At 42.9% G+C, this 21,787-nt stretch overlaps 3 protein-coding genes across 6 annotated transcripts; all 3 read right to left on the bottom strand.

Moving 5' to 3' along the window:
* LOC8069402 (glucose-6-phosphate 1-dehydrogenase 2, chloroplastic) lies at positions 1,981-8,112 on the bottom strand. The gene is made up of 10 exons (XM_002446140.2): positions 7,706-8,112; positions 6,846-7,087; positions 6,665-6,759; positions 6,441-6,555; positions 4,925-5,130; positions 4,602-4,751; positions 4,403-4,523; positions 3,878-4,107; positions 3,399-3,599; positions 1,981-2,687 (listed from the first exon to the last, which is right to left on the bottom strand). Exons 1-10 carry the CDS (start codon positions 7,875-7,877, stop codon positions 2,429-2,431), a joined length of 1,791 nt encoding a protein of 596 aa, XP_002446185.1. The 5' UTR covers positions 7,878-8,112; the 3' UTR covers positions 1,981-2,428.
* On the bottom strand, positions 11,013-14,981 carry LOC8069401 (receptor kinase-like protein Xa21). 2 transcript variants are annotated; one of them, XM_021464139.1, is made up of 3 exons: positions 14,426-14,534; positions 11,943-14,315; positions 11,013-11,851 (listed from the first exon to the last, which is right to left on the bottom strand). In XM_021464139.1, exons 2-3 carry the CDS (start codon positions 14,287-14,289, stop codon positions 11,502-11,504), a joined length of 2,697 nt encoding a protein of 898 aa, XP_021319814.1. In that variant the 5' UTR covers positions 14,290-14,315; positions 14,426-14,534; the 3' UTR covers positions 11,013-11,501. The 2 variants fall into 2 exon arrangements, with proteins under 2 accessions (XP_021319814.1, XP_002446184.2); XM_002446139.2 differs by having other exon boundaries at positions 11,943-14,981.
* LOC8069400 (putative receptor-like protein kinase At3g47110) lies at positions 16,512-20,068 on the bottom strand. Of its 3 annotated transcripts, none has more exons than XM_021464141.1 (3): positions 19,610-20,068; positions 17,159-17,497; positions 16,512-17,081 (listed from the first exon to the last, which is right to left on the bottom strand). In XM_021464141.1, exons 1-3 carry the CDS (start codon positions 20,019-20,021, stop codon positions 16,702-16,704), a joined length of 1,131 nt encoding a protein of 376 aa, XP_021319816.1. In that variant the 5' UTR covers positions 20,022-20,068; the 3' UTR covers positions 16,512-16,701. The 3 variants fall into 3 exon arrangements, with proteins under 3 accessions (XP_021319816.1, XP_002446183.1, XP_021319815.1); XM_021464140.1 differs by having other exon boundaries at positions 16,588-17,081; positions 17,159-19,709; positions 19,809-20,068; XM_002446138.2 differs by having other exon boundaries at positions 17,159-20,068.

Raw genomic sequence — 21,787 nt, 5'->3', positions numbered from 1 at the left:
TTGCAAATAAACAATGGAAAGAGGCAAGTTTGAACACTTACAACAACTCTATTTACGTACGAATTGATCAGCTTAGGATAATTCTTGTATTCCTTACAATGTGGAAATACCAGAACAATACTCCTTACTGCAATGTTGCACACAGTTGCAAATTTTGCAGCAATCACCACTGAGTTTGGTCTTCTCTTCTCTGGCTCAATAACCAAAGGAAGTCTTTTCTTCCTTGAGCGAGTCATCTGAACAAGTTCTCTCCCAACACTAGGTCCCCTCGTCCTATCCTCCTCATCAAATAGGTCATCTACAAAGGATTTATGTTAGTATACTATTGTCCAATGTTGGGTGTGAAAAATGTTTACAACGTGCAAGACTTAGAAATACACACCTTCAGCAAAGAGGTGCCGGAGCTTTACCAAATATGTTCTACATAGTTTGTTGCGTCTCACCTAGGCTCCACAAAATTTCTGGCTCTACCACTGACTCCTGTATCACACTCTTCTCCTCCAAGACGACTCTACTCTCTAACCTTTCCATGTCACATCGAGCTCAGTCGTCCAATCCTATCGGGCTATATTGATGGGCTAAGGTAGCGAACGGAAGTAGAGACAGTAGCTATGACGCGACAAGGGTATCCCATCTCGGGTCCCCGTGTCCAACTACCTTGGTGGGCATGGTACAATGTAAGCCACACGCACCACAATGTCACCATAGCAGCACCTCATCATAGCCTCGACAACTTGACCCATGTCGACCCTACCCCTCGTCTGCTTGAGTTGAGCAGTGCCCTTGACCTCCCTTCCCGTGCACACCGAGCAAGCATGACAGCCCCGATGCTCCCACCTTTTCCATCTAGCTGATGTTTTCACTCATCTTGCATTCGTGATGCCACCCACAATTAACTACATTGTAATCACAAGAGCCTACACTGCAGTGAAGGGGATATCGTGCCACGCGCCACACGATATATCTGTGACGTCGTCTTCCTAAATGCACCGGCGTCTTTATCTTCATGGGACACATATTTTGTTACACATATGTGTAGGTACCCACACCCATGGATGGCTCAACAATAGCACAAATAACTAGCATGGCCATGACACTAAATGAGAGAATCAATTGGCAACGAATAAAATATTCCATTCCATGGTTTGGGAACCAATGCTTTGTTTTTGCTCTGCTCTTCAAATTCCTGGCATCGATATCACTAGCCGCAATGTGAGAAAGTGGTGCTTCAAAACTCTCTCTCCATTTGAAGCATAACTACAAGCCAACTCTGTGGAAGGCCTTTTTATGGATGTAGGCCATGGGCTAGGTGACCTGCTAGAGCAGTATATACCTCATAGTGTCTGCTACTATGTTTTTGGGTAAATTTGATAGTAAAGAATGGTAATTTACCAAACCCTATCTACACATTAGAGCTCTGGCTAGGTTTTACTGGTAGGATTTTTGTTAGAGTTGCTAAAGTGCAACACTAATGGGTGAGTGTGGGGATGAAGTGTGAACAAAACAAGGAATGATTCTCCCTAATCAGTCTTAACAGAGGATGCAGAGGCATCATAAATTCATAATGGTATTGACTTAGATGAGGACATTCAAAGGAAATTTTAAAATATCAAACTGTAGTAGGAAATTTTAAAATTCACTTAGATGAGGACATTCAGAGGAAGCAGAGGCATCATAAATTCATAATGGTATTGAAAATATAACTAAATTAATCGTGTTCATACCCTTTTGGGCCGACCATGTATTATTGGGCTGCAGCCTAGGTGGCTAGGTTCACTTCCTTTATGTGTAAATTTGTAATGTAGGCTAAAAGGCTTGGACTTCGGACCTTGCTTGGCGTGGGCCTTAGCCAGTTATGGCCAATAGCCCTGCCTGCAAGATGTGCCAGCTCCAACGTAATTAGCTAATTTTTCATGTCTTGGCCTTGGGCCTTTGATCTAAAACCTAGCTATTTGTGTTTTTGAAAGTGGGTAAAAGTTCTATTGGTTTCTAACTTCAATGCAAATCCTTGTCAAAACGGTTTAGTTTAGTACAAATTTTTACTAGTTCAAGCCAAAGCTCACCGACTTGCTAAACTAAACGTCTAAACATGTGAAGTAGCTAACAAATGGCAATGGCACCAGCCATGCAGAAATATGTCGACCGTTTCTTGCACTCATCAGGTAGAGAAAAATGGCGCCAGCATGACAAGCTTGACGGCCCAACTCCATCAATGATCACTTCACAAAATGAGATCAACTTGGCAGATCTTCAGTTCGTCCTTCTGAGGAAAAGATATTTTTGACAGCTGTAATTATGCCTTCCAACCTAGTTAACTGCCCGCCTTATTCTTATCTTCTTTTTCTCTTGCATCTATCCCACTACCAGGGCGTGCAAACTTACAGAAATGGAAAACCAAGAACATTACAAAGATATAGCCATCTTCGTTTCATGCCTTGTAGTGCTCTGCACTCAAGTCGCCCCATCTTACATTGTACTTCGCGGCAAGATAGTGAGCGCCGACAGGTCCACGGCTTCCATAAGGGTAGAGCTCAGGAGCTATCCGCTTCTCTTCCAACTCCTTCAGGAGGGGTGTGAAGAGTGACCATGCAGCGTCCAACTCATCCGAGCGGATGAAAAGCCTGCGCTCACCTTCGATGGCATCAAGCAAGAGTCTCTCATAAGCATCCGGTATCTCCTTTGAGTACCTAAGACATGGCATACAACATTTAACAGGCAACTTTAGGGTACTGTGACAAGAAAGTAAGCACTTCTCACAAGGGGTGACAAATACAAGCATGGATTGATGCCTCATAAGCAAATATATCATGTCTGCAGCAAGATTTGTGAAACCGCAAGAAACCCTGCAAGCCAGAGGGAAGCCCTACTCGTTTTTTTTCAGAAAGGATCCAATTTCAATCCCTAATACGATGAAACTTGTACATGTTACAAAATAGGTACTAGATGGTTTCTAATAGCATTGCCAAGCATAATTGATTTTTTTTTAAAAGACAGAAAAATTAAAACCACCGTGGAGAGAGAGGGAGAGGTTGGGGGAGAGAAGCATCACAGATGTTACATAGCATGCAAATAACTCATAGCTAATTATTCATAAACCACAAAAGCATACTAAAATTGGAAAGCATCACCCAAATATATTCCAACAAAAGCAAGGAGCAACCATGGAATAGACTGAAAAAAAAGGAGTGAGAAAACTGGACTGGAAAAAGGAGTGAGAGAACTAGACTGGAAACTAGAGTGAATGAGGTACTGAAATAAATCAGAGGAAAAGAAGTGACACTAGAGTAACAATTGTGCCATATTCGTTGTGGTACAGCTGTGAATAGAGAATTACTTTGGGTATACTATAAAATAGTAGTCCAGGTTTACAAATGTAATTGCTGCTAAATTAAACTTACCTTGCTGCATAATGGAGATTCAAGTTACTCCTATCCAGTCGCATACCGAGACCAGGAATCTTGTTGTTAATCTTTAGGTAAATAGCTTCATCCGGTTGAACACGTATCACAAGCTCATTAGTGGCCCTATCAAGATCTGTGCCAAAACTCCCCTTGTAGAGATTTCCAGGAACATGTCGGAACTGTACCCTAATCTCAGCTCTGCAATTTTTTCATTTTCCATGTAAGAATATTTGGCATGCAAAATATCACAACATAAGAGTTTTCTCCCTTTCATTTGACATGAAAAAAAAACAGAGATTTATGAAGCAATTTTGCATTGGAGAGAGAAATATTATATTAGGAAATATGATCCATCTTGCTTAATGTTTTCGTCTCAGAATTAAGTCAGACGAGTTTATATCCATACATAGAACCTGCTTTACCAAGTAAATAGAAGATTTTCGCATCATATGTTACAGTAAATACATGAAACATACCGTTTTGTGTGTAAAGCTTTCCCAGCTTTCATAAGAAACGGAACTCCATCCCATCTGGCATTATTTATGAAAAGTGCCGCAGCAGCAAAAGTTGGAGTCACACTATCCTTGGGCACTGTCTTATCATCAGTATACCCAGGGTATGTAGTACCACCTTTTGTGTGGCTTTTATACTGTCCTACGACCACATCTTCCAGCTGCAATGGCTTCATGGAACGAAGAACTTTAACCTGGCAGAAAATAAGAATAAGAACTAATGTAATACAGCCCTTTTATGATGGCATAATAAGCATATAAATGCACAGTTAACACATATGCAAATAACATAGACAATAAAATCAGTATATTCTTCGTTGAATTATAGTCAAAAGTCATTTTGAATGAGAGAAATAAAGAGTCCCTGCCTGCCTAGTTAGTTCTCTCTATTTGCATGCCCATAACAGCTATTTTAAGTTCAGAACTACATTTCTTAGGTACAATAACTATGTGATGTTCCATGCCTATGGCTAGTTGCATGGTACGAACCTTCTCATTTCTTATATCCTCTGCTTCCAAACTGATAGGAGTTTCCATTGCAAATAAGGCTAGTATCTGAAGGAGATGATTCTGCATTATGTCTCGAATAATACCGTAGCCATCAAAGTATCTGCAAATTGAAACAATAAAATAAGATACAATCATATGCAACTACCACAGTTCAATTAAATAACCATCAAAATCATACCCTCCACGTCCTTCAGTACCGAAGTCTTCTGAGAATATAAGTTGCACATTTCTTATATATTGTCTTGACCAGAGCGGCTCAAAAACGAGATTCGAGAAGCGAAGGACAGACAAATTCTCCACCAGTTCTTTTCCTAAGTAATGGTCAATCCTGTACAAAAAGGATCATAAAATTCATAAGCTTTTCGCAAGCAGTTAACAGTCTTCAAATTCCCGTTTTCTTTTCCTTTGGCAAGTTGCTTTGATATTTGCAGAGAATTGGGATGGTAACAAAATACCAAGTCTATATACAAGAAAATGTTACAAATCCATGAGATGCTTCACCTGAAAATTTGGTCCTCTACAAGGTACTGCTTTAGACCTCTTGTTAACGCAGCAGAGGATTCGGAGTCTCGACCGAAGGGCTTCTCAACAATTACTCTTGTCCAACCATTCACCGAAGATGCTGATTTGCTTGCACATTTTACAACATCCAAGAATATATTAGGAGGTATTGACAAGTAGAAAAGGCGGTTAGAAACTCTGGGACCCTGCAGCAACAGAACAAGGATTTAGTCAGAATGTCAGCTCACAATTATATATATCCTTTTTAATGGGAATGGATTTTGAAACATAAAAAAAATATGCGCAGAATAAAGGAAAAACAGAAATCATCTCTTTCACAAGACAGGGGTGGCTCTCAGATGGCTGCAGTATCAGGAGGGGGAGGGGAGTTGGCATCCCAATGGCCAGCTTGGTAGATAGGTCACATAGAATAGGGCTATAGCCACTAGGTCCTATGATTCCTGCTGGAATCATGACGATGATGATGGTTTCATGCAGGCTTTTTTGCTCCTGGTTTACTCCAGTGACAGCGCCTTCTTCAGCAGACGTATGCTTATCTAACCCTATTGCTGTGGGGTTGGATGGTTATCATCCCCTTATGTGGGTACCTGTGGATCCATCTTCTGGGCCTCTTGCTGTGTTGGTCCATAGTTGGAGGCATCAGATTTGCTCCTCCTACTCCAGCAAAATTGGTGTCAGATGTTCGTTCAGAGATATATACACTTCTGAGGTGGTTCAAGGCATTGGCTCTTGTGGTCACCCAAGTATTGGAGCTTCTTTGCTGTATTGGGCAGGAGATTTCATTTCTGGCTTCTGTAATCTTCTCTGACGAGCATCACCAAGCCAGTCTATCATGTGGCCAAATTGTCCAGAGAAGGCGAAGTTGTAATGGAGGTCCTGGTGTATTATTCAATGTAATTTTTGTCTCTATTAGGGGCCTTCTTGTATTTGTAGGATGTAAGCTTCCTGACAATTAATATACTCCGAACATTTTTTCCAAATAAAGAATTGTTTTTTTTTTGCAGTTACTTTTTTAAGATACGGGGTTTCTCAATTATGCTCTGTAAATTCTATGTGCCATAAGTTTACCGGTACAAGCATTTCCTCAAGGAATGTACACTCTTTTTGGATAATGATGGATTTTGAAACATAAAAATTTGTATATTGTATTAGCTTCTTTAACAGAAAGGATTTTTCTATTATTCTTTGTAAATTCAATGTACCAGAAGTTCACTGGTACAGACATTCACGCAAAGAATGCACATGCACATTAAAGAGGCTACAAATTAAGTAAGATGGAAACAAACAACAAACCACATTTTTTGGCAATACCATTTTGAGAGAATGTGACGCCATCAGAAAATGAAATGTAAATGAGCAAGGAGTCAAGGATGATCAACATACGTAATTCAATGGAAAATGCATGCAAATGATTAGAAGCAGGACAATCTTAAGCTTAACAAATAAAACCAAATGGTGGATTTGCAATTTGACTTGAAGAGAAAAATGCACAAACCTCATGTTGCTTTAGCTTCTTGTCTAGATCTAGGAAATGTTCTTCTGAATCATATTGGCCTGAATGATAGAAGCATCTTTTGAGGAACTCTTCCATTTTCTCACTGCAGTTTTCCCTGGAAAGAGACAACAGAGTACGAGGACCAATGAGCAAAGTGCATTCACATTTAAAGAAAACTTCATTTTCTAAAGAATAGTCATAAGGTTGCAAATCTTCTCCAGTACCTTTTATCAATTCTGCAAGTCAGTGTTTTGCTAACCATGTTCCTCAGTTCAGCATCTGTCATCTTGCTCCGTGCGTAGCCAAAGATGGTGAAATGCTAGAGGACAAAATACTGTAATTTAGATTTAACAAAAATAGGTGCAAATGCTATAATGAGATGGAGATATATATATATACACATGCCTTGGGAAGGCAATCTTCATAGTAGAGAGCAAAAAGGGCAGGAAATATCTTCTTCTTGGCAAGGTCACCAGATGCTCCAACTACAGTGATGCTAACAGTAGAATCGTCATTGCCATTCTTGCATAGAGCACTCAAGTCTTCAAATTCATCCAGAGTGATTTCCGACGGAGAGCCATTTTCCACCTTTGGTGAGGCAGGAGGTGTGACAACATGCTTCACATCAGCAGTCATGGGAGCTTTCGCTGATGATTAGAGACAATGGTCAGATGAAAAAAGTGTGTATGATAATGCATGACCATATGAAACATTCACTATGCACCAGATATTTTAGATGGTGTATGATTTTAGCAATCAAAGTGCCTGAACCAAACAGGGTACTTTTTTTTTACTATAACTACGACCTCTGGACTTTTTATCATCTCTGTTTGTGGCTCTTGTTGGGATTCATCTGTAGCCTAACCCCAAACATATGGCCTCGTTGTTGCTGTTAAAACAAACTAAATTTCTACTCTAGTTTGTGGTAACTGTAAACAGAGAAATGAATGATGCATGCTATCAGAGTGATGTAGCGGAGCTTTTTCAGTGCATCGATTGAAAAGAAACTAGCACCAATTTAATTAATCATAAAAAGGACATTACCATACCAAACACTTGTGAATCTGAAATGTGTGAAACGACAAAATTTAAACACGAGACAAGTTCCCTACACGAAAACAGAACACTGGCATATCATCCGTGTCAATTGTCCTTCATCAGCTGGTTACTCTCTACATGCAAGCAGTTCGTGCACAACTTATTTGGTCTGAGCTATAATACGACATCCATTCAATTCGAGGAGCAGAACGAAAGAGGAGACGCACCTCCCTGCGGGGCGACGGCGTGGATGCGCCAACACGCGGCAGCGGCGGCGGAGGCGGACCTCCCGAGGCCGCCGCATCTGGCGAAGGAGACCGCGGCCGCCGCCGTGGCAAACGGCGCGCGTCGGGCGGAGCCGGTGGCGCCCGCGGGGCACCTCATGCAGGAGAGCGCCATGGGGTCGGAGCCGTACTTCCCTCAGTCGGTCACGGGCGCGGGCGTGGGCGCGCGGCTTGCCTTGCTTGCTTGGTTGCTTGTCTTGGAGGAAACGAGGAGGGAGGGAGGGAGGGGGATGGCCAGGTGGATACGGGGGCGGGGTTTTATCGGGGGTATCGAAGAGGTGGGGGGCTGAGGAAGAGAGGCGGGGCGGGCGGGGGCTCTTGAGATCGCCGAGGGGCAGGGCAGGGCAGGGCAGGCAGCCGCGGGGGGGGACGGGCTGCGCGAAATAAAAATGCGAGGATGCCTTGTGTTGTGCCGCTCCGTTGGCAGCTCGGGTCAAAAAAACGCAAGAGCTGTGCGCCCTTTTCGCCTCTTGGCGGCTACCGTGGGAGCGCACACCAGGAGTGGCGGTGGGGCCCCTCCGGCCCTGTTTGGACTTTGGGTTTCTGCTGGTGTCCTCGTGAGCTTTTTTTTTTGTTTCCACCGTAATATACTTTGCATTTTGCAACAAGGAAAAGCCACGGCTCATTGATGTACCTCCGTTTCAAGATAGATAGTCAACGCTTTAAACTTTCGCTTTTATATCTCTACCCTAAAAGCCAATACTAGGAACGTTAACACCACTCCAAATGTCTCTTCAACGTGTCCGCACTCCACTCCCGAGGCAGCAGCAGATGCTGCTTGGGAAGACACGATTTACTTGAAAGAAAATTTGCAGCGGGGGAAGATGTTAGTGTTCTATAGCAAGTGATGCGTGATTTGACTACACAGACATAGGCGGTCGTCCGCCATACTGGGCGATGTACATTTCCATGATAGCAGACGGGCGTGCAAGTGAACAATTGCCGCTCGTGTCTTGACGTGTGCAGGATTGCAGGCTATAGGAAAGCAGCCCTGCTCCGCGCAAGGCACATCGCCCCCTTCACGAGTGATGCCATCCATGAGAGAAATTGCAAAGCGGTGCCAATGTCTCTGCAGCCAAATCTACACGTTTGCCACCGCCATTGCATAGGAGTAGCACGTACGTCCTGCGGCATCACGCCCCGCCATCAGCTTGCCGAAGAAGACGGTGACCCTCTACCTACCGTCGTTGGGGCCCAGCTCGTCCTTGGGCTTGGCGACGAGTGGGCGTGGCTACGCCACCTGTGCTGCGGCCGCGCAGGGTGGGGAGGAGCGCTGGACAAGCACATCGAGCGAGGTGGTGAGCAGCAGCAGAAGGTTGCCGCGGCCGAGCGGGCCGGGGAGGAGCGGCGGACGAGCAGGGCGACGCCGCAAACCAACGAGCATGGTGAGCAAGGTGGTGAGCAACAGCAACAACAGGTGGCGGTCTCCGCGTCATCATCGGGGTCCGGCTCATCCTTGGGCTTAGCGGTGAGCGGGTGCGGCTGCACTGCCTGTGTCGCAGCCGCGTGGGGTGGATGAGCAGGGTGATGCTGCAGCTAACGAGCACGACAAGCGAGGTGGTTTCAAACACATGTCGATCCATATCAGCAGAAACCACAAGTTTTTCTCAAGAAACTTTAGTAGCTCTCTAGTGTAAGTAGAGACATAGCTTTTGTGTGCCTAGTGACAATAGCAACTAGAATTATTGTATATGAGGCTTGTTAACCTCATTAGAGTTAGAGTAAAAAGCTTTGCTTTATTATTTACTAATCATTTATTTTAGTAAGTTTATAGAATTTTTAAATAGATTATTTATATTCTTCTCTAACCATATTAGGACCTCTTATCGAGCACACAAAGCATCCGCCGGGCCAAAATGGCTGGGCTTTGGGCCGGGCCAACAGGCTCGAGCCTCATGGCCAAGTATACTCTGGAAACTCTAGTCCCAGGCCCAAAGCAGCCCAAAGCCCAGCCATTTTGGCCAATGCTGTTAGGTAAAGCAACCGCGCTCTGCTCTCGTGGCCGCTCTCATGGGGCCGAGCATATCACTTTATCAGCCTCTTCTATATTGCTCGCTCAACTACATGTTCTTATAACTCCAAAATGCGGCGAATTTGACTGCGCCGCTGCTGGCTTGTGGCCCGACCGCTCCTCTTTTCTCTGTCTCGGATGAAGTGGGTTCCTTTTTCTCTCTCTGCATTCATGGTTATGCGTGCGAAGTTCGTAGCAGTTTCGGCTTAGGCCAGTCTCAATACACAGTTTCATGGCACAGTTACCAAGAGTATAAACTAGATAACCGAGCCATATGAGTTTCATGGAGATGAAACTCCTCTCTCATCTGATGAAACTCCTTCATTTAATAACCCTGCCAACTCAGCAATTTTGCTTATGTGGCATCCTATTTAATGTGCATGACACTCTCATGAAACATGCATTGAGATTGGCCTTAAGAATGAGGTCAAAGAATGTTCGTTCAAGAATTGAACAAATCCGGGGCTGTCAAATTCACTATATTTGATCAAATAGGCCGGAGGGCAAGCCGATTTCTATTTCCCCTCCATATTATTTTTGAGGTGCGAACTGATTCATGTAGATTACAATTTGCAATTGCCATTATGGGATGTCTTAGTTTCAAGTTCCTTAATCCATGGTAAATTAGTACACTTAATTTGTTGAACTGGGGAGAAAATGAACTTCTTGAACTGGAGAAAAAAGTGCATGGAGAAGAAGAAAAAATCGAGCTTCCTATGACCATGTTTCATCTTCATATTACAGATCACGTCTGAAAACATTTTATAGTCTATTTGGCTATTTGGAGGGCATTTCTAATGCTTATGAATGAGGTTTGGTGCCGCTGAAGAAAGGGGGCACAAGCTTCTTATGCTGTACATTGGGTTGATACTGCTATGTGTATGTTGATGCACATACTGGGATAACCCGATTATTGCAAAGCACTCAAGACCTTGAAGGTAAATGTTTTTACTGTTCACTAGGGTTTTCATTTGTATTCATGCTAACCACATCCTAGGATGTTAACTGGTACATAAATTTATAGGTTTAGACTTTGGAAATTATACATCTACAAAGAATAAGGGGCATTGTTGGTGCTTCTAGCTGGTCCAGCAAGGAATGATGAGCTCTTCTGCAAAGCTGAACAGTGTTTAGGACGGTTCGTCTCAAGTTTCCTTCAGAACTTAATAAAGTGGACTTAAGTTTCATGAGAACCCCCCTCCCCTCCCCCATAGTGTTACAAATAATGGTGGAGCCAGCAACCAGAGTGTGGTTATAAACTTAAAAAATTACTGTTCAAATGGGAAAAAGAATCAAAGTACATAATAGCACAAATTACAAAAGCTAAAGTACAAAAACCTCCAATTGGAGAACCATTACTGTGTGATTTTGCATAAATTACAAATCCTGAGAATAAATATAAAATATAGTTAAGAGAGGTCGTCATGCCTTGGAAGGTTGCTATATATATCGTCATCACTCATCAATAACTTCTAGAAAAAATATCACTTTGAGTAAATATTTGACTGTAAATGTTATTACAGATTCCAATGCAGAGATGTTCGATGAGCATAGTAGCCATCTATCCGGGCTTTGTGTTTCTGACTTTTGGCCATCTATGCATGCAAAGATATATCCTACATTAGAGAGCCATTTTCTTTCTCCCTGTGCATGATACATCCCTCCAGTCGCCTTATTATTGTTCCTTGCCAAAATTCCATCTCCATAACTGCATTGCCATTGCAATTATCAAAAGGTTTCGACAAATGCCTCTTTGATGGCCTCAAGTTTTGCACAAACATCTTGCATTCCCGGTCTATCTTTCGGTGATTCCATGGAACACATAAGGCCAATTTCAACCAATGGTATGATATATCTTTGCATGCATAGAGTAGAAACAACAACATCCTCATGTGGCATTTGGGGATCTAAAATCTCATTAATTTTGTTAGGGAATGCTAAGTCTACATACTTATGAAGGCTGAGGTCATTGCCAAATAGTCTGTCAGTTGGTCGCTTTGCCGTGAGCATTTCTAGTAGTAACACCCCAAAACCATAAACATCACCACCGGTTGAGATTTTGCATCCCATCCCATATTCTGGCAAAACAGGAGTAATAACATCATTTATGCATAAACTAGCAAAAATAAAAGTTTAATAGTCCATAAAAGAATGAGTTGTACAGCTTACCAGGTGCGATATATCCGATGGTTCCTGAGGCTCCAACCAATCCTTCTGGGGTGCTATTAAGACTTGAAGAAAGAAATTTTGCTGACCCAAAATCCCCAATGCGCGAGGTCATGTCATAATCCAACAAAACATTGCTAGGCTTCAAATCACAGTGAATCAATGGAGGTGTCAATTGGTTGTGCATATAATCAAGAGCAGAAGCCACATCTGCAGCAATACTAATCCTTTGACCTAAACTTAACACCCTCCTAGGGCTACGTTGGTGTAGCCTGGGGTGTATCCACATGTCCAAGCTACCATTTGCCATGAACTCGTATACTAGAGCTTTAAATTCATTGTTCTCAAAATCAACTGTTGAGCACAAGGTAATTGCTTGAACAAGGTTGCGATGCCGGGTATGTTTTAGGACTTCACACTCTGTGAAAAAGCTATTTAGAGAACCTTGCTCATCAAGATGAAATACCTTGATGGCAACAAGGTCTGTATCAAACTGAAACCTACCTATGTATACTGATGCTGTATGACTTGAGCTGATCCTGTTGATTGGAGAGAACCAATTGGTAGCTTTAAGAATGTCTCCATAAGACACCTTCTTCATTGTCTCTCTGTAGCTTTCAGATGGTTGGGTTGTTCTTCCCTTCATAATAGTGGCAACAACACATAAAAATGACAATAAAGCGATAGTAACTGGTGGAACTGTTATCAGCAGCAGGCGTCCATTAATTTTTCTTTTTGTTGATGATGTGATGGGACAGATCGGCAATGCAAATATGTCAATTTGTTGACATAACCCCTTGTTACCTTCTAACATGACTGCATTTGAATTTGTGAAGATACCACCGGTTGGAATTGGTCCTTCTAGTTTGTTGTATGATAGATTAAGATGATATAAGGTTTTGAAGTTCTCGAAGAAGTCTGGAATGTAACCCGATAAGTTATTTTCAGAGAGATCCATCTGTTGTATGGACTTCAGTGTATTGAGAGACTGAGGAATAACCCCACTGAGCATGTTGCCTTCCATCTGAAGGGATGATAATAAAACACACTGGCCAAGTTCAGATGGTATTTCACCAGATAACTTGTTGCTGGAAACATTCAGTAGGCCAAGATTGATCAGTTTTCCAATTTGTGGTGGTATTGTTCCTTTAAGATTGTTGTTTGACAAGTCCAACCCCAAAGAAAGCGAAGAAATACTGAGGATTTCACTTGGTATGGATCCATCAAGGTTATTGACTGATAAATTTAACATAGCCAACCTGGTGCACTGTGCTAGACTTGCTGGTATGTGTCCAGATATCATGTTGTCATCCAGGTAAAGCTTGTTCAGTTGAGGAAGATTGCCAATTGTGGATGGGATTTCACCTGACAATCTGTTCATGGACAGTGCCAGGACAACCAAATTTGTTAAATTCCCAATAGTGGAGGGAATGATTCCTGAAAGCATGTTTTGGTCCATGGCAAGCAGATTGAGATTCACAAGTTTTCCTATCTCAGCTGGTATAGTTCCTGAAATTTGATTACCTGAGAAGTTTAGCCATTGTATACTTGTAGAAAGGTTGCCGAGTGATTTTGGAAGACTTCCTTTCAGAGCATTCCCATCCAGTGTTATCTTTAACAATTTCCTGCAATTTGTTAGGGAGGTAAGAAACGCCCAGTCTTCAGTTTCTAGCTTGTTACTTCCTAGAAGCAGTTGATTAAGGTATCCCAAGGATCCAAGAGATGGCACTGAGCTCCTTAGGGAATTGCTTGAGAGATCAATCACTTGGAGCATTGAAATGTTGTTCAATGAAGCTGGAACCTCTTCAGTGAAAGCATTGCCTCTCATGATCAATGACACGAGGTTTGGAAGTGAGCGGCCAATATCAGATGGTATCTTTCCAGCAAGCCTGTTATTGCTTATATTGAAGGAAATGAGTGATGAGACATTGTACAGCAAGTCTGGGACGTTCCCCGACAATCTGTTGTAGCTTAGGTCTAGAATGTTCAACTTTGGGATTTGACCCAAAGTTTCTGGAATTGGTCCTCTTAAATTGTTTTGTGCTAGTAAGATGGAAGTTAAGGAGGAAATATTTCCCAAAGATGCTGGAATACTTCCTGAAAGCAAATTTCCAGTAAGGCCAAGAAATTGCAGAGATGCCATCTTATGAAAATATGGAATTACCCCAGAAAGATAATTCGATCGAAGGTCAACCACGACAAGTTTGGATGGACCATTGAACAGGCTAGCTGGGATCTCCCCTGATAGGTTGTTCTTTAAGAGGATTAGAGTGGTAAGCAATGAATTGTTAGATGCAGCCATGCCGAATGATGGAGGGATGTTACCTTCAAGTCTATTGGCAGAAAGCATCAAAGTTTGAAGTCCAGGTAGTGAACCTATTTCATCAGGTATGTTCCCAGAAATCGAATTGTTTGAGAGGTCCATCTTCACTAGAGAAGTAAGATTTGCTATACAACTTGATAGTTTTCCTCTGAGTTGCACTGACCTTAATTCCAAGGATACCACGCGGATTGGGAGGGCCGTGCTGCAGGTGACCCCTTGCCAGTTGCAGAAGTTCAGTGACTCGTTGCTCCATGATCCAAGGACACCAGCAGAGTTCCCGGAGAGACCAGATTTGAAGCAAAGGAGGGCTTGCCGGTCATCCTCGGACCTATTGCTGGCTTGTGCTGATGAGAGTGTTACTGTGTTGGTGGACAGTAATATGAATAGGCTGCACAGGAAGAAGTATGCATGGCGATGAGGAGATGGAGATTTGGAATCAAGAACCCCAGGAACCATGTCTCTGTTCTGATGATGCTTTTGATTTGTGATTTTTGTGTGTGCACGAGGCCACAGCCCGCATTTGCCCATGTCATGTGTTTGTTTTGAGATAGTATTTATGCAGAGTAGAGAAACTTGTACTTTTCTCCTTTGCCTCTTGTGCATGACATCGTCCTCTGGGTTGTGCTAAAAGTCTAGAACAGAACAAGTGAACATCTAAAATGAGAGGGACGTGAGATAAGAAATCTGTACACAGTTTGTCCTGCCATTTTAATATATTATATCTCGTGTCTGTACCATATTGATATATTTGTTATATTATTATCTTGTGTTTATACAATACAAATTCACTAGATCTTGATTTTTTTTAATTAGTTGTGCATCAAGTGGACTCAACTTATCAGTTCAAATCATTAACAATGATTGATTCGCCATGATCACCACGATATTTGATTATAAAATATCACCTAATAACCAGTTCATATTGGAGATTTCAATGCTATTTCAATTTTATAGTTGTCTTTGAAGCAAATGTTCTAGACTCAAGTGCTATTTAAACAAGTGTATCAACTCCAAGCACGCTTTAGTTGACTCTTCATATAACCGGCTACCGGGTCATACGTCAAGGAGTTGTAGGAAAATAAACTAGTGCTACTACTCATAAAAAACAACTGATGGATGAGGACAATTCTTAGTTCAAGGAATTTTCTACAGGTATGCAGAATCGCACACGCTTCTTTTCTCCATGCTAATAATCTTAAAAGATTAAATAGACGCCTGAAACAAACGAGCAATGATACATGATGCAATGCTTAATTTGGCAATATATGCCCATGGCAGCCCTGTTTCCCCCTTATTAAGAGATTAAGGATGAACAAAATAATTCTTAATTTGCACGTCTAGAGGAAGGCTAGAGAGTGATACAATCCATATTTGAGATGCAAGATATTCTTCTATACTATCAATTATCGACACCTTTCTGGACTATCCATTCATGCCCCCGCCACCCCCCCCCCCCCCCCCAAAAAAAAAAAAACACAAAAACAAAACCCTCTACTCTCATAACGGCATCATGCACAATTGCTAAACTCCCTGACAGCTGAATTGGATTTCTGAAGTCGCAACCTGCTGCTTGTGCAACAGGCTTCAGCACAGCATGTAACTGAAGCCACCAGAACACAGTTTTTATTTTTTCCACAGTTGATTGCAATCTTTCTTTTTCTTTTTTTTGAAAAAGTTTGTGACGAATACTTGTACACGGTCACTATATTGTCATTTAACTATTAGATGAAGGGTTGTTAGAAGTACAGGAAACATTTTCTGCCAACATTCTCAAATTTGGCGAAAAGGATGCTTGTTATACTGGACTATGTTCAAACAATAATTCTGAAATTATTTCTTGCCATATTGCAAATCAGGTTTGTTTTTTTTCCCGTGAAATCCATCATGATTAACTGATTGTAAAGAGCCATGTACTCAGCCGTTTCAGCGCTAACTAATGCACGGGTAGCAAAGATGAACCGAGCCAGTACTCTGGTGAAAGTTGCCTGTTAAATAAAAGAAAGCTACTGATCTAGGGCTCAGGCTGATAATAGCTGGTGTTGATCATTGACAGGCCAAAAAATTGATTTTTTGGATGAAATTTTAAATTTTTGATCAAAACACATCCGAACTTGCTTAGCCTTAACAGGGGCATGGATAAGTAGAAAATGACCAAACGTTGGAAAATAAGTAGAATACTGACCAGGTTAGTGCTCTGGGGAAAAAACAGAGGTTTTGTTGCTGGTTAAGTGACGTTGAGCATGTACAGGTAAGAACAAAATCACGCTTAGTACCAGCTGCTCATCACATATGAATTTGAGTAGTCTTCTCAGCAAATCACATACCTGATCTTAACCTCCTCTTCATACATTATTTCATTCAGTCAAAATAGACAGCCCCCCACTTACAAATCAGCAGTTATATGAATCAGTAGCTAACTACAACATCCTGCTACCACTGTCAAGGACAAGGTGAGTTCAATAACTGACCATGAGACTTCTGAAAATCGTCTTCGATAGCAAAGAGTTTTGCACACACATCTTGCATTCTAGGTCTATCTTTTGGAGATTCCATGGAACATGACAGGCCAAGCGCAACAAGGGGAACAATGCAGCTCTGCATCCATACTTCTGTACACGGTTGAGATTCCTCATGCGCCATATGAGGATCTATAATCTCTGCAAGTCTATCTGGGAACATGGATTCAGCAAAATTGTGAAGGTTAAGTCCATCGACAAACAAATCATCCGTGGGGTGTTTTCCTGTTACAATCTCCAGAAGAAGCACTCCAAAACTATAGACGTCACCTTCTGTGGCGATTTCAGAGCCCATGGCATACTCTGCAAAACGGAATAAACAGCTTTAAGTTCAAGAAAAACTATTGATTGATCTCAATAACCGCAAAAAGTATACTCACCAGGTGCCATATATCCAATTGTCCCACCAACTTCAGCCAGGCTTTTTGGAACACTGAGCCCTGGAAATAGAAACTTTGCAGACCCAAAGTCACTGAGACGAGCGGTCATGTCCTTGTCTAAAAGGATATTGCTTGGCTTCAAATCGCAGTGGACCAAAGGAGGACTAACTTGATTATGGACATAGTCCAGAGCAGAAGCCACATCTGCTGCGATGTGTATCCGCTGGCCTAAGCTTAACACTCTCTCCGGCAGACCACTGTAGTGCTCAGAGTGCAGCCAGGTTTCAAGGCTGCCATTAACCATGAACTTGAAGATTAGCGCCTTGAACTCATGGTTTCCTGTATCCAATGTCGAGCATAAAGTCACAGGTCTCATCAAATTACGATGACGTGTGCTTCGTAGTACCTCGCACTCTATAAAGTAACTCTCGTATGCTGCAGGTTCATTCAAGTTGAATACTTTGATGGCAACTAGGCTCTTGTCATACTTGAACCTACCAACATAAACTGATCCGGTGCGGGTTGAGCTGATTGTATGGACTGAAGAGAAGCAATTGGTAGCTCTCAGGATGTCACTATATGATACCTTCTTTAGAGTTTCATTGCTGTGCGGAAAAGTTTTTACTTCTCTTCTCTCTGTCTCAGCTACCAAGCAGACCATTCTCAGTATGTCCTCCCAACTTGGAAATTCAAACACTCTTTTCTTCCAAAGAGTCACCAAAAACCATAACAATAACAGTAAAGCAATAGTAACTGATGGTATCACTACCACCAGCAGTGGTACACCGTGTTTCTTTGGTTCAGTGGCGCCAGCGCCATCACAAACTGGTAGTGCTAGTGTGGAGGACCTTGAACAGAGTCCTTTATTGCCACCCAAAAATACAACACTTGAATTTTGAAAGAAGCCACCGGTTGGAATTGGTCCTTCTAGTTTGTTGTATGATAGATTAAGATAATATAAGGTTTTGAAATCCTTGAAGAAATCCGGAATGTTACCAGATAAGTTGTTTTCAGAGAGATCCATCAGTTGAATGGCCTTCAGTTCAATGAGAGACCGAGGAATAAACCCACTGAGCGTGTTGCCTTCCATCTGAAGGGATAATAATAAAGCACACTGGCCAAGATCATCTGGTATTTGACCAGATAACTTGTTGCTCGAAATATTCAGTAGGCCAAGATTGATCAGTTTTCCAATTCCTACTGGTATTGTTCCTGTAAGATTGTTGTTTGACAAGTCCAATCCCAAAGAAAGCGAAGAAATACTGAAGATTTCACTTGGTATGGATCCATCAAGGTTATTGACTGATAAATTTAACATAGCCAACCTTGTGCACTGTCCTAGACTTGCTGGTATGTGTCCAGATAACATGTTGTCATCAAGGTAAAGCTGGTTCAGTTGGGCAATGTTACCAACTGTGGAAGGGATCTGTCCTGATAATTTATTCTTGGATAGGTTCAGGATAAATAGGTTTCGCAGCTTCCCAATCTTATCAGGTATGCTTCCTGAGAGAAAATTGTTTTCCATGCTAAGCATAGTGAGATTAACAAGATTGCTTATCTCAACAGGTATGGAGCCTGATATTTGGTTGGATCCAAGCAACAAATATTCAAGGCTTGTGGAAAGATTACCAATTGATCCAGGTAGGCTGCCATTCATCATATTTCCCTCCAAGGACAATTTTTTCAGTTGTGCACAATTTGTTAGGGAGACAAGGAATTGCCAGTCATATACTTCTAGCTGATTCCTTCCTAAAAGCACTTGACGCAATTTTGCCAACGACCCAAGAGATGGAATACGACCATACAGGGAGTTATTTGATAGGTCAAGCACTTGGAGATTTGACGCATTTTCTAGTGAAGCAGGGATCAGGCCCTCCAGATTGTTGCTTTGCATAATAAGGACTTGGAGACTTGGTAGTGAGTAGCCAATGTAAGATGGTAACTGCCCAACAAGGCGATTGCTGCCTAAGCTAATGTATTTGAGTGAAGACAAATTGTAAAGGGGCATGGGGACATAGCCTGACAAGCTATTGAAACTGAGATCCAGTTCAAAAAGTTCTGAAATGTGACCCAAACTTTCTGGAACTGATCCTGTAAGTAGATTCTGGCCTAGCAATACAAAGCGGAGAGAAGAAATATTCCCTATCGAAGGAGGTATACCTCCAGAAAGGAAGTTCTCAGTAACACAAAGGTTCTTGAGGGCTGTGACCTTATCAAAAGGTGGGATAACACCAGTGAAAGAATTCATCTGGAGATCAACCGTAGTAAGGGCAGATGAGTTATAAAACAAATTAGCCGGGATCTCACCAGTAAGGCTGTTACGCGAGAGGATTAGCGTGCTGAGTGAGGAGCTACTGGCCAACGAGTGAGGGATACTACCAGTGAGACTGTTGTTTGCAAGATTAACATAGCTGAGAGACATGCTAGAGCCTAGCGAATCAGGGATATTACCTTCAAGATGGTTGCCAGCAAGCATCAGAGTTTGGAGACCAGGAAGCATACCCAGCTCATCAGGAATGGCTCCAGATAAGCTATTGTCTGCGAGGTGTATCTGCGACAGAGATGTCAGATTTGCTATGCAACCAGATATCTGTCCAGTGAGATGCATGGAGGTGAGGTCTATCGAGACCACACGGATTGGATGCCTCACATCACAAGTGACTGCTGACCAGTTGCAGAAGTTGCGTGAGGTGTTGCGCCATGAGTTCAAGACGCCCAGAGGGTCGGAGGAGATGCCGGACTTGAAGCAAAGGAGTGCTTGCCGGTCGATCTCTGTTTTGTTTGCTTCAGCAGATGTGACTACTGTAATATTGATAGACAAGAGGATAAGTAAGCAATAGAGAAGGGAGACGATGGAGCACATAGCTTCTGAGAAATACAAGGAGCTAAAAGAACTAGTAGAGTGCAAAACTTGGAGTGCTCTGATAGGAGCTTCAAAGCTCCCGTGCTCATATATCTTTGACGACTACTCCCTCCTCCCTCCGTCCCAAAATAAGTGTCGTTTGCACTTTCTAAAAAATAATTTTAACTAAATATATAGTAAAAAATATTAATATTTATAGTACATAATTGGTATCATTGAAAAGATCTTAAGTCTAGTTTTTTACCAAATTTATTTAGAGACACAAATATTGCACATATTTTCTATAAATCGAGTTAAACTTGTGGCACAAAAATCTAAAACGACACTTTTTTTGGACGGAGGGAGTGTCTGCTGTGATGGAGTTGACGATACGGTTGACTAGACTAGACTAGGAAAACGCGTGCCACTGAATCGAAGCTCCAATAGTAGTCACCTTCATAAAAAAAAGAATTGTTGTAACAACTAACAATTGGATTAAAATTGGAAACTAAAGGTGCCAAATTTGACCCAGTATCACAGTCCGTCACAAGAACAAGCAGGACTAGTCTGCCTATCTGTCCAGATTCAGCATTCCAATTGAAGTTGGAGACAGTGGTCCTCGGCAAGAACAAGAAGCGGTTGCAGGTTAGTATGGCTCTGGCGAGGCGAGTGTTGCAATATTCTACGCAACGGAGATAGTCGGGAAGGAGAGATCGAGGCGGCGGCCATGGATACTGTGAAGCTTGGCAGCGGCGATTGATGGTGATGGAGCGGACAAGGGGACCAATGATGGCTGCGCTGTGGTAGTGAGTGCGCGGGGTGCTCCAGGAGAGAGGAATGGCTAGTAGTGGAGCTTGGTCCGGCAGTAATGGCGTTGGTTATTGCCGGCTTAGATGCCATTATGTGCTTGAACAGGGCGATTGAAGAACGAGGTTTGGGAGGGGAAGTTATGGGAGTGCGGTGGTGGGGTTCGATTGATGGACGGGCAATTTAAATATTTGCTCCTCTTACGGATGGCTCCTCTTCAGTTGCCCCTCTTATAAGTGCAATTAAAAATTTGTCCTAGGTATCTCTTTAGTCATATAAATTTGCCCATTTTAGCTACGTGGCAGTCCAACTCATCATGCCAGCTTGGATCGGCTATGGGAAAAGACCGTATTGCCCCTCCCTCTGTTTTTTCTCTCTTCCTTCCCTCTCGCTCGGTCTCTCGCGTGGGCGCCCCTCTCGCGTCTCTCGCCCCCCGACACAGACGCCTCCAGACCGCGAGCCCGACGCGCCCCTTCTCTCTCCGGCGACGCGCCCGACAGCGGCGACCTCCGGCCTCCCTCCACATCCGCCCTCTCCCTCGCGCCCCTGCCCGTCCGTCCTCAGCTCCCTCGCGCCCCTCCCTGTCCGCCCTCGGCTCCAGGTGCCCGGCGACAAGGAGAAGAGGCCCTCGGCTCCAGGTGCCCTCGGCTCCATGTGCACCTCCACAACCCCAGGTTCAACACGCAGTACACCCCTCTCCCCTCCCCAACTCGTCGGCCCCTTTTTTTCTTCACATTGTAGAGCAAAAAAACAGAGGGAGGGGCAATACAGTCTTTTTCCATAGCCAATCCAAGCTTGCATGATGAGTTGGACTGCCACATAACTAAAATGGGTAAATCTATATGACTGAAGAGATACCCAGGGCAAATCTTTAATTGCACTTATAAGAGAGGCAAGTGAGGAGGAGCCATCCGTAAGGAGGGCAAATATTTAAATTGCCCGCACAGCAATGGTGGAACTGGATGTGCCGGCCAGCGGCG

This window comes from Sorghum bicolor, chromosome 6 (genome assembly GCF_000003195.3).
Source record: "Sorghum bicolor cultivar BTx623 chromosome 6, Sorghum_bicolor_NCBIv3, whole genome shotgun sequence".
In the NCBI taxonomy this organism is placed as follows: Eukaryota; Viridiplantae; Streptophyta; class Magnoliopsida; order Poales; family Poaceae; genus Sorghum; species Sorghum bicolor.
This window is presented reverse-complemented; position numbering and strand designations above follow the sequence as displayed.

Bases quoted from the DNA above. Each gene is read 5' to 3' on its own strand.
- LOC8069402 (XM_002446140.2), bottom strand. From the start codon at position 7,877: ATGGCGCTCTCCTGCATGAGGTGCCCCGCGGGCGCCACCGGCTCCGCC. The intron at 6,760-6,845 runs GCATGTGTATAT...TTTGTCCTCTAG, and splicing joins ATGAAGATTGCCTTCCCAAG to CATTTCACCATCTTTGGCTA. The intron at 4,108-4,402 runs GTTCGTACCATG...ATTTTCTGCCAG, and splicing joins AGGATATAAGAAATGAGAAG to GTTAAAGTTCTTCGTTCCAT.
- LOC8069401 (XM_002446139.2), bottom strand. From the start codon at position 14,865: ATGCACAAGAGGCAAAGGAGAAAAGTACAAGTTTCTCTACTCTGCATA. The intron at 11,852-11,942 runs GTAAGCTGTACA...CTGTTTTGCCAG, and splicing joins CATCGGATATATCGCACCTG to AATATGGGATGGGATGCAAA.
- LOC8069400 (XM_002446138.2), bottom strand. From the start codon at position 20,021: ATGTGCTCCATCGTCTCCCTTCTCTATTGCTTACTTATCCTCTTGTCT. The intron at 17,082-17,158 runs GTGAGTATACTT...TCCGTTTTGCAG, and splicing joins AATTGGATATATGGCACCTG to AGTATGCCATGGGCTCTGAA.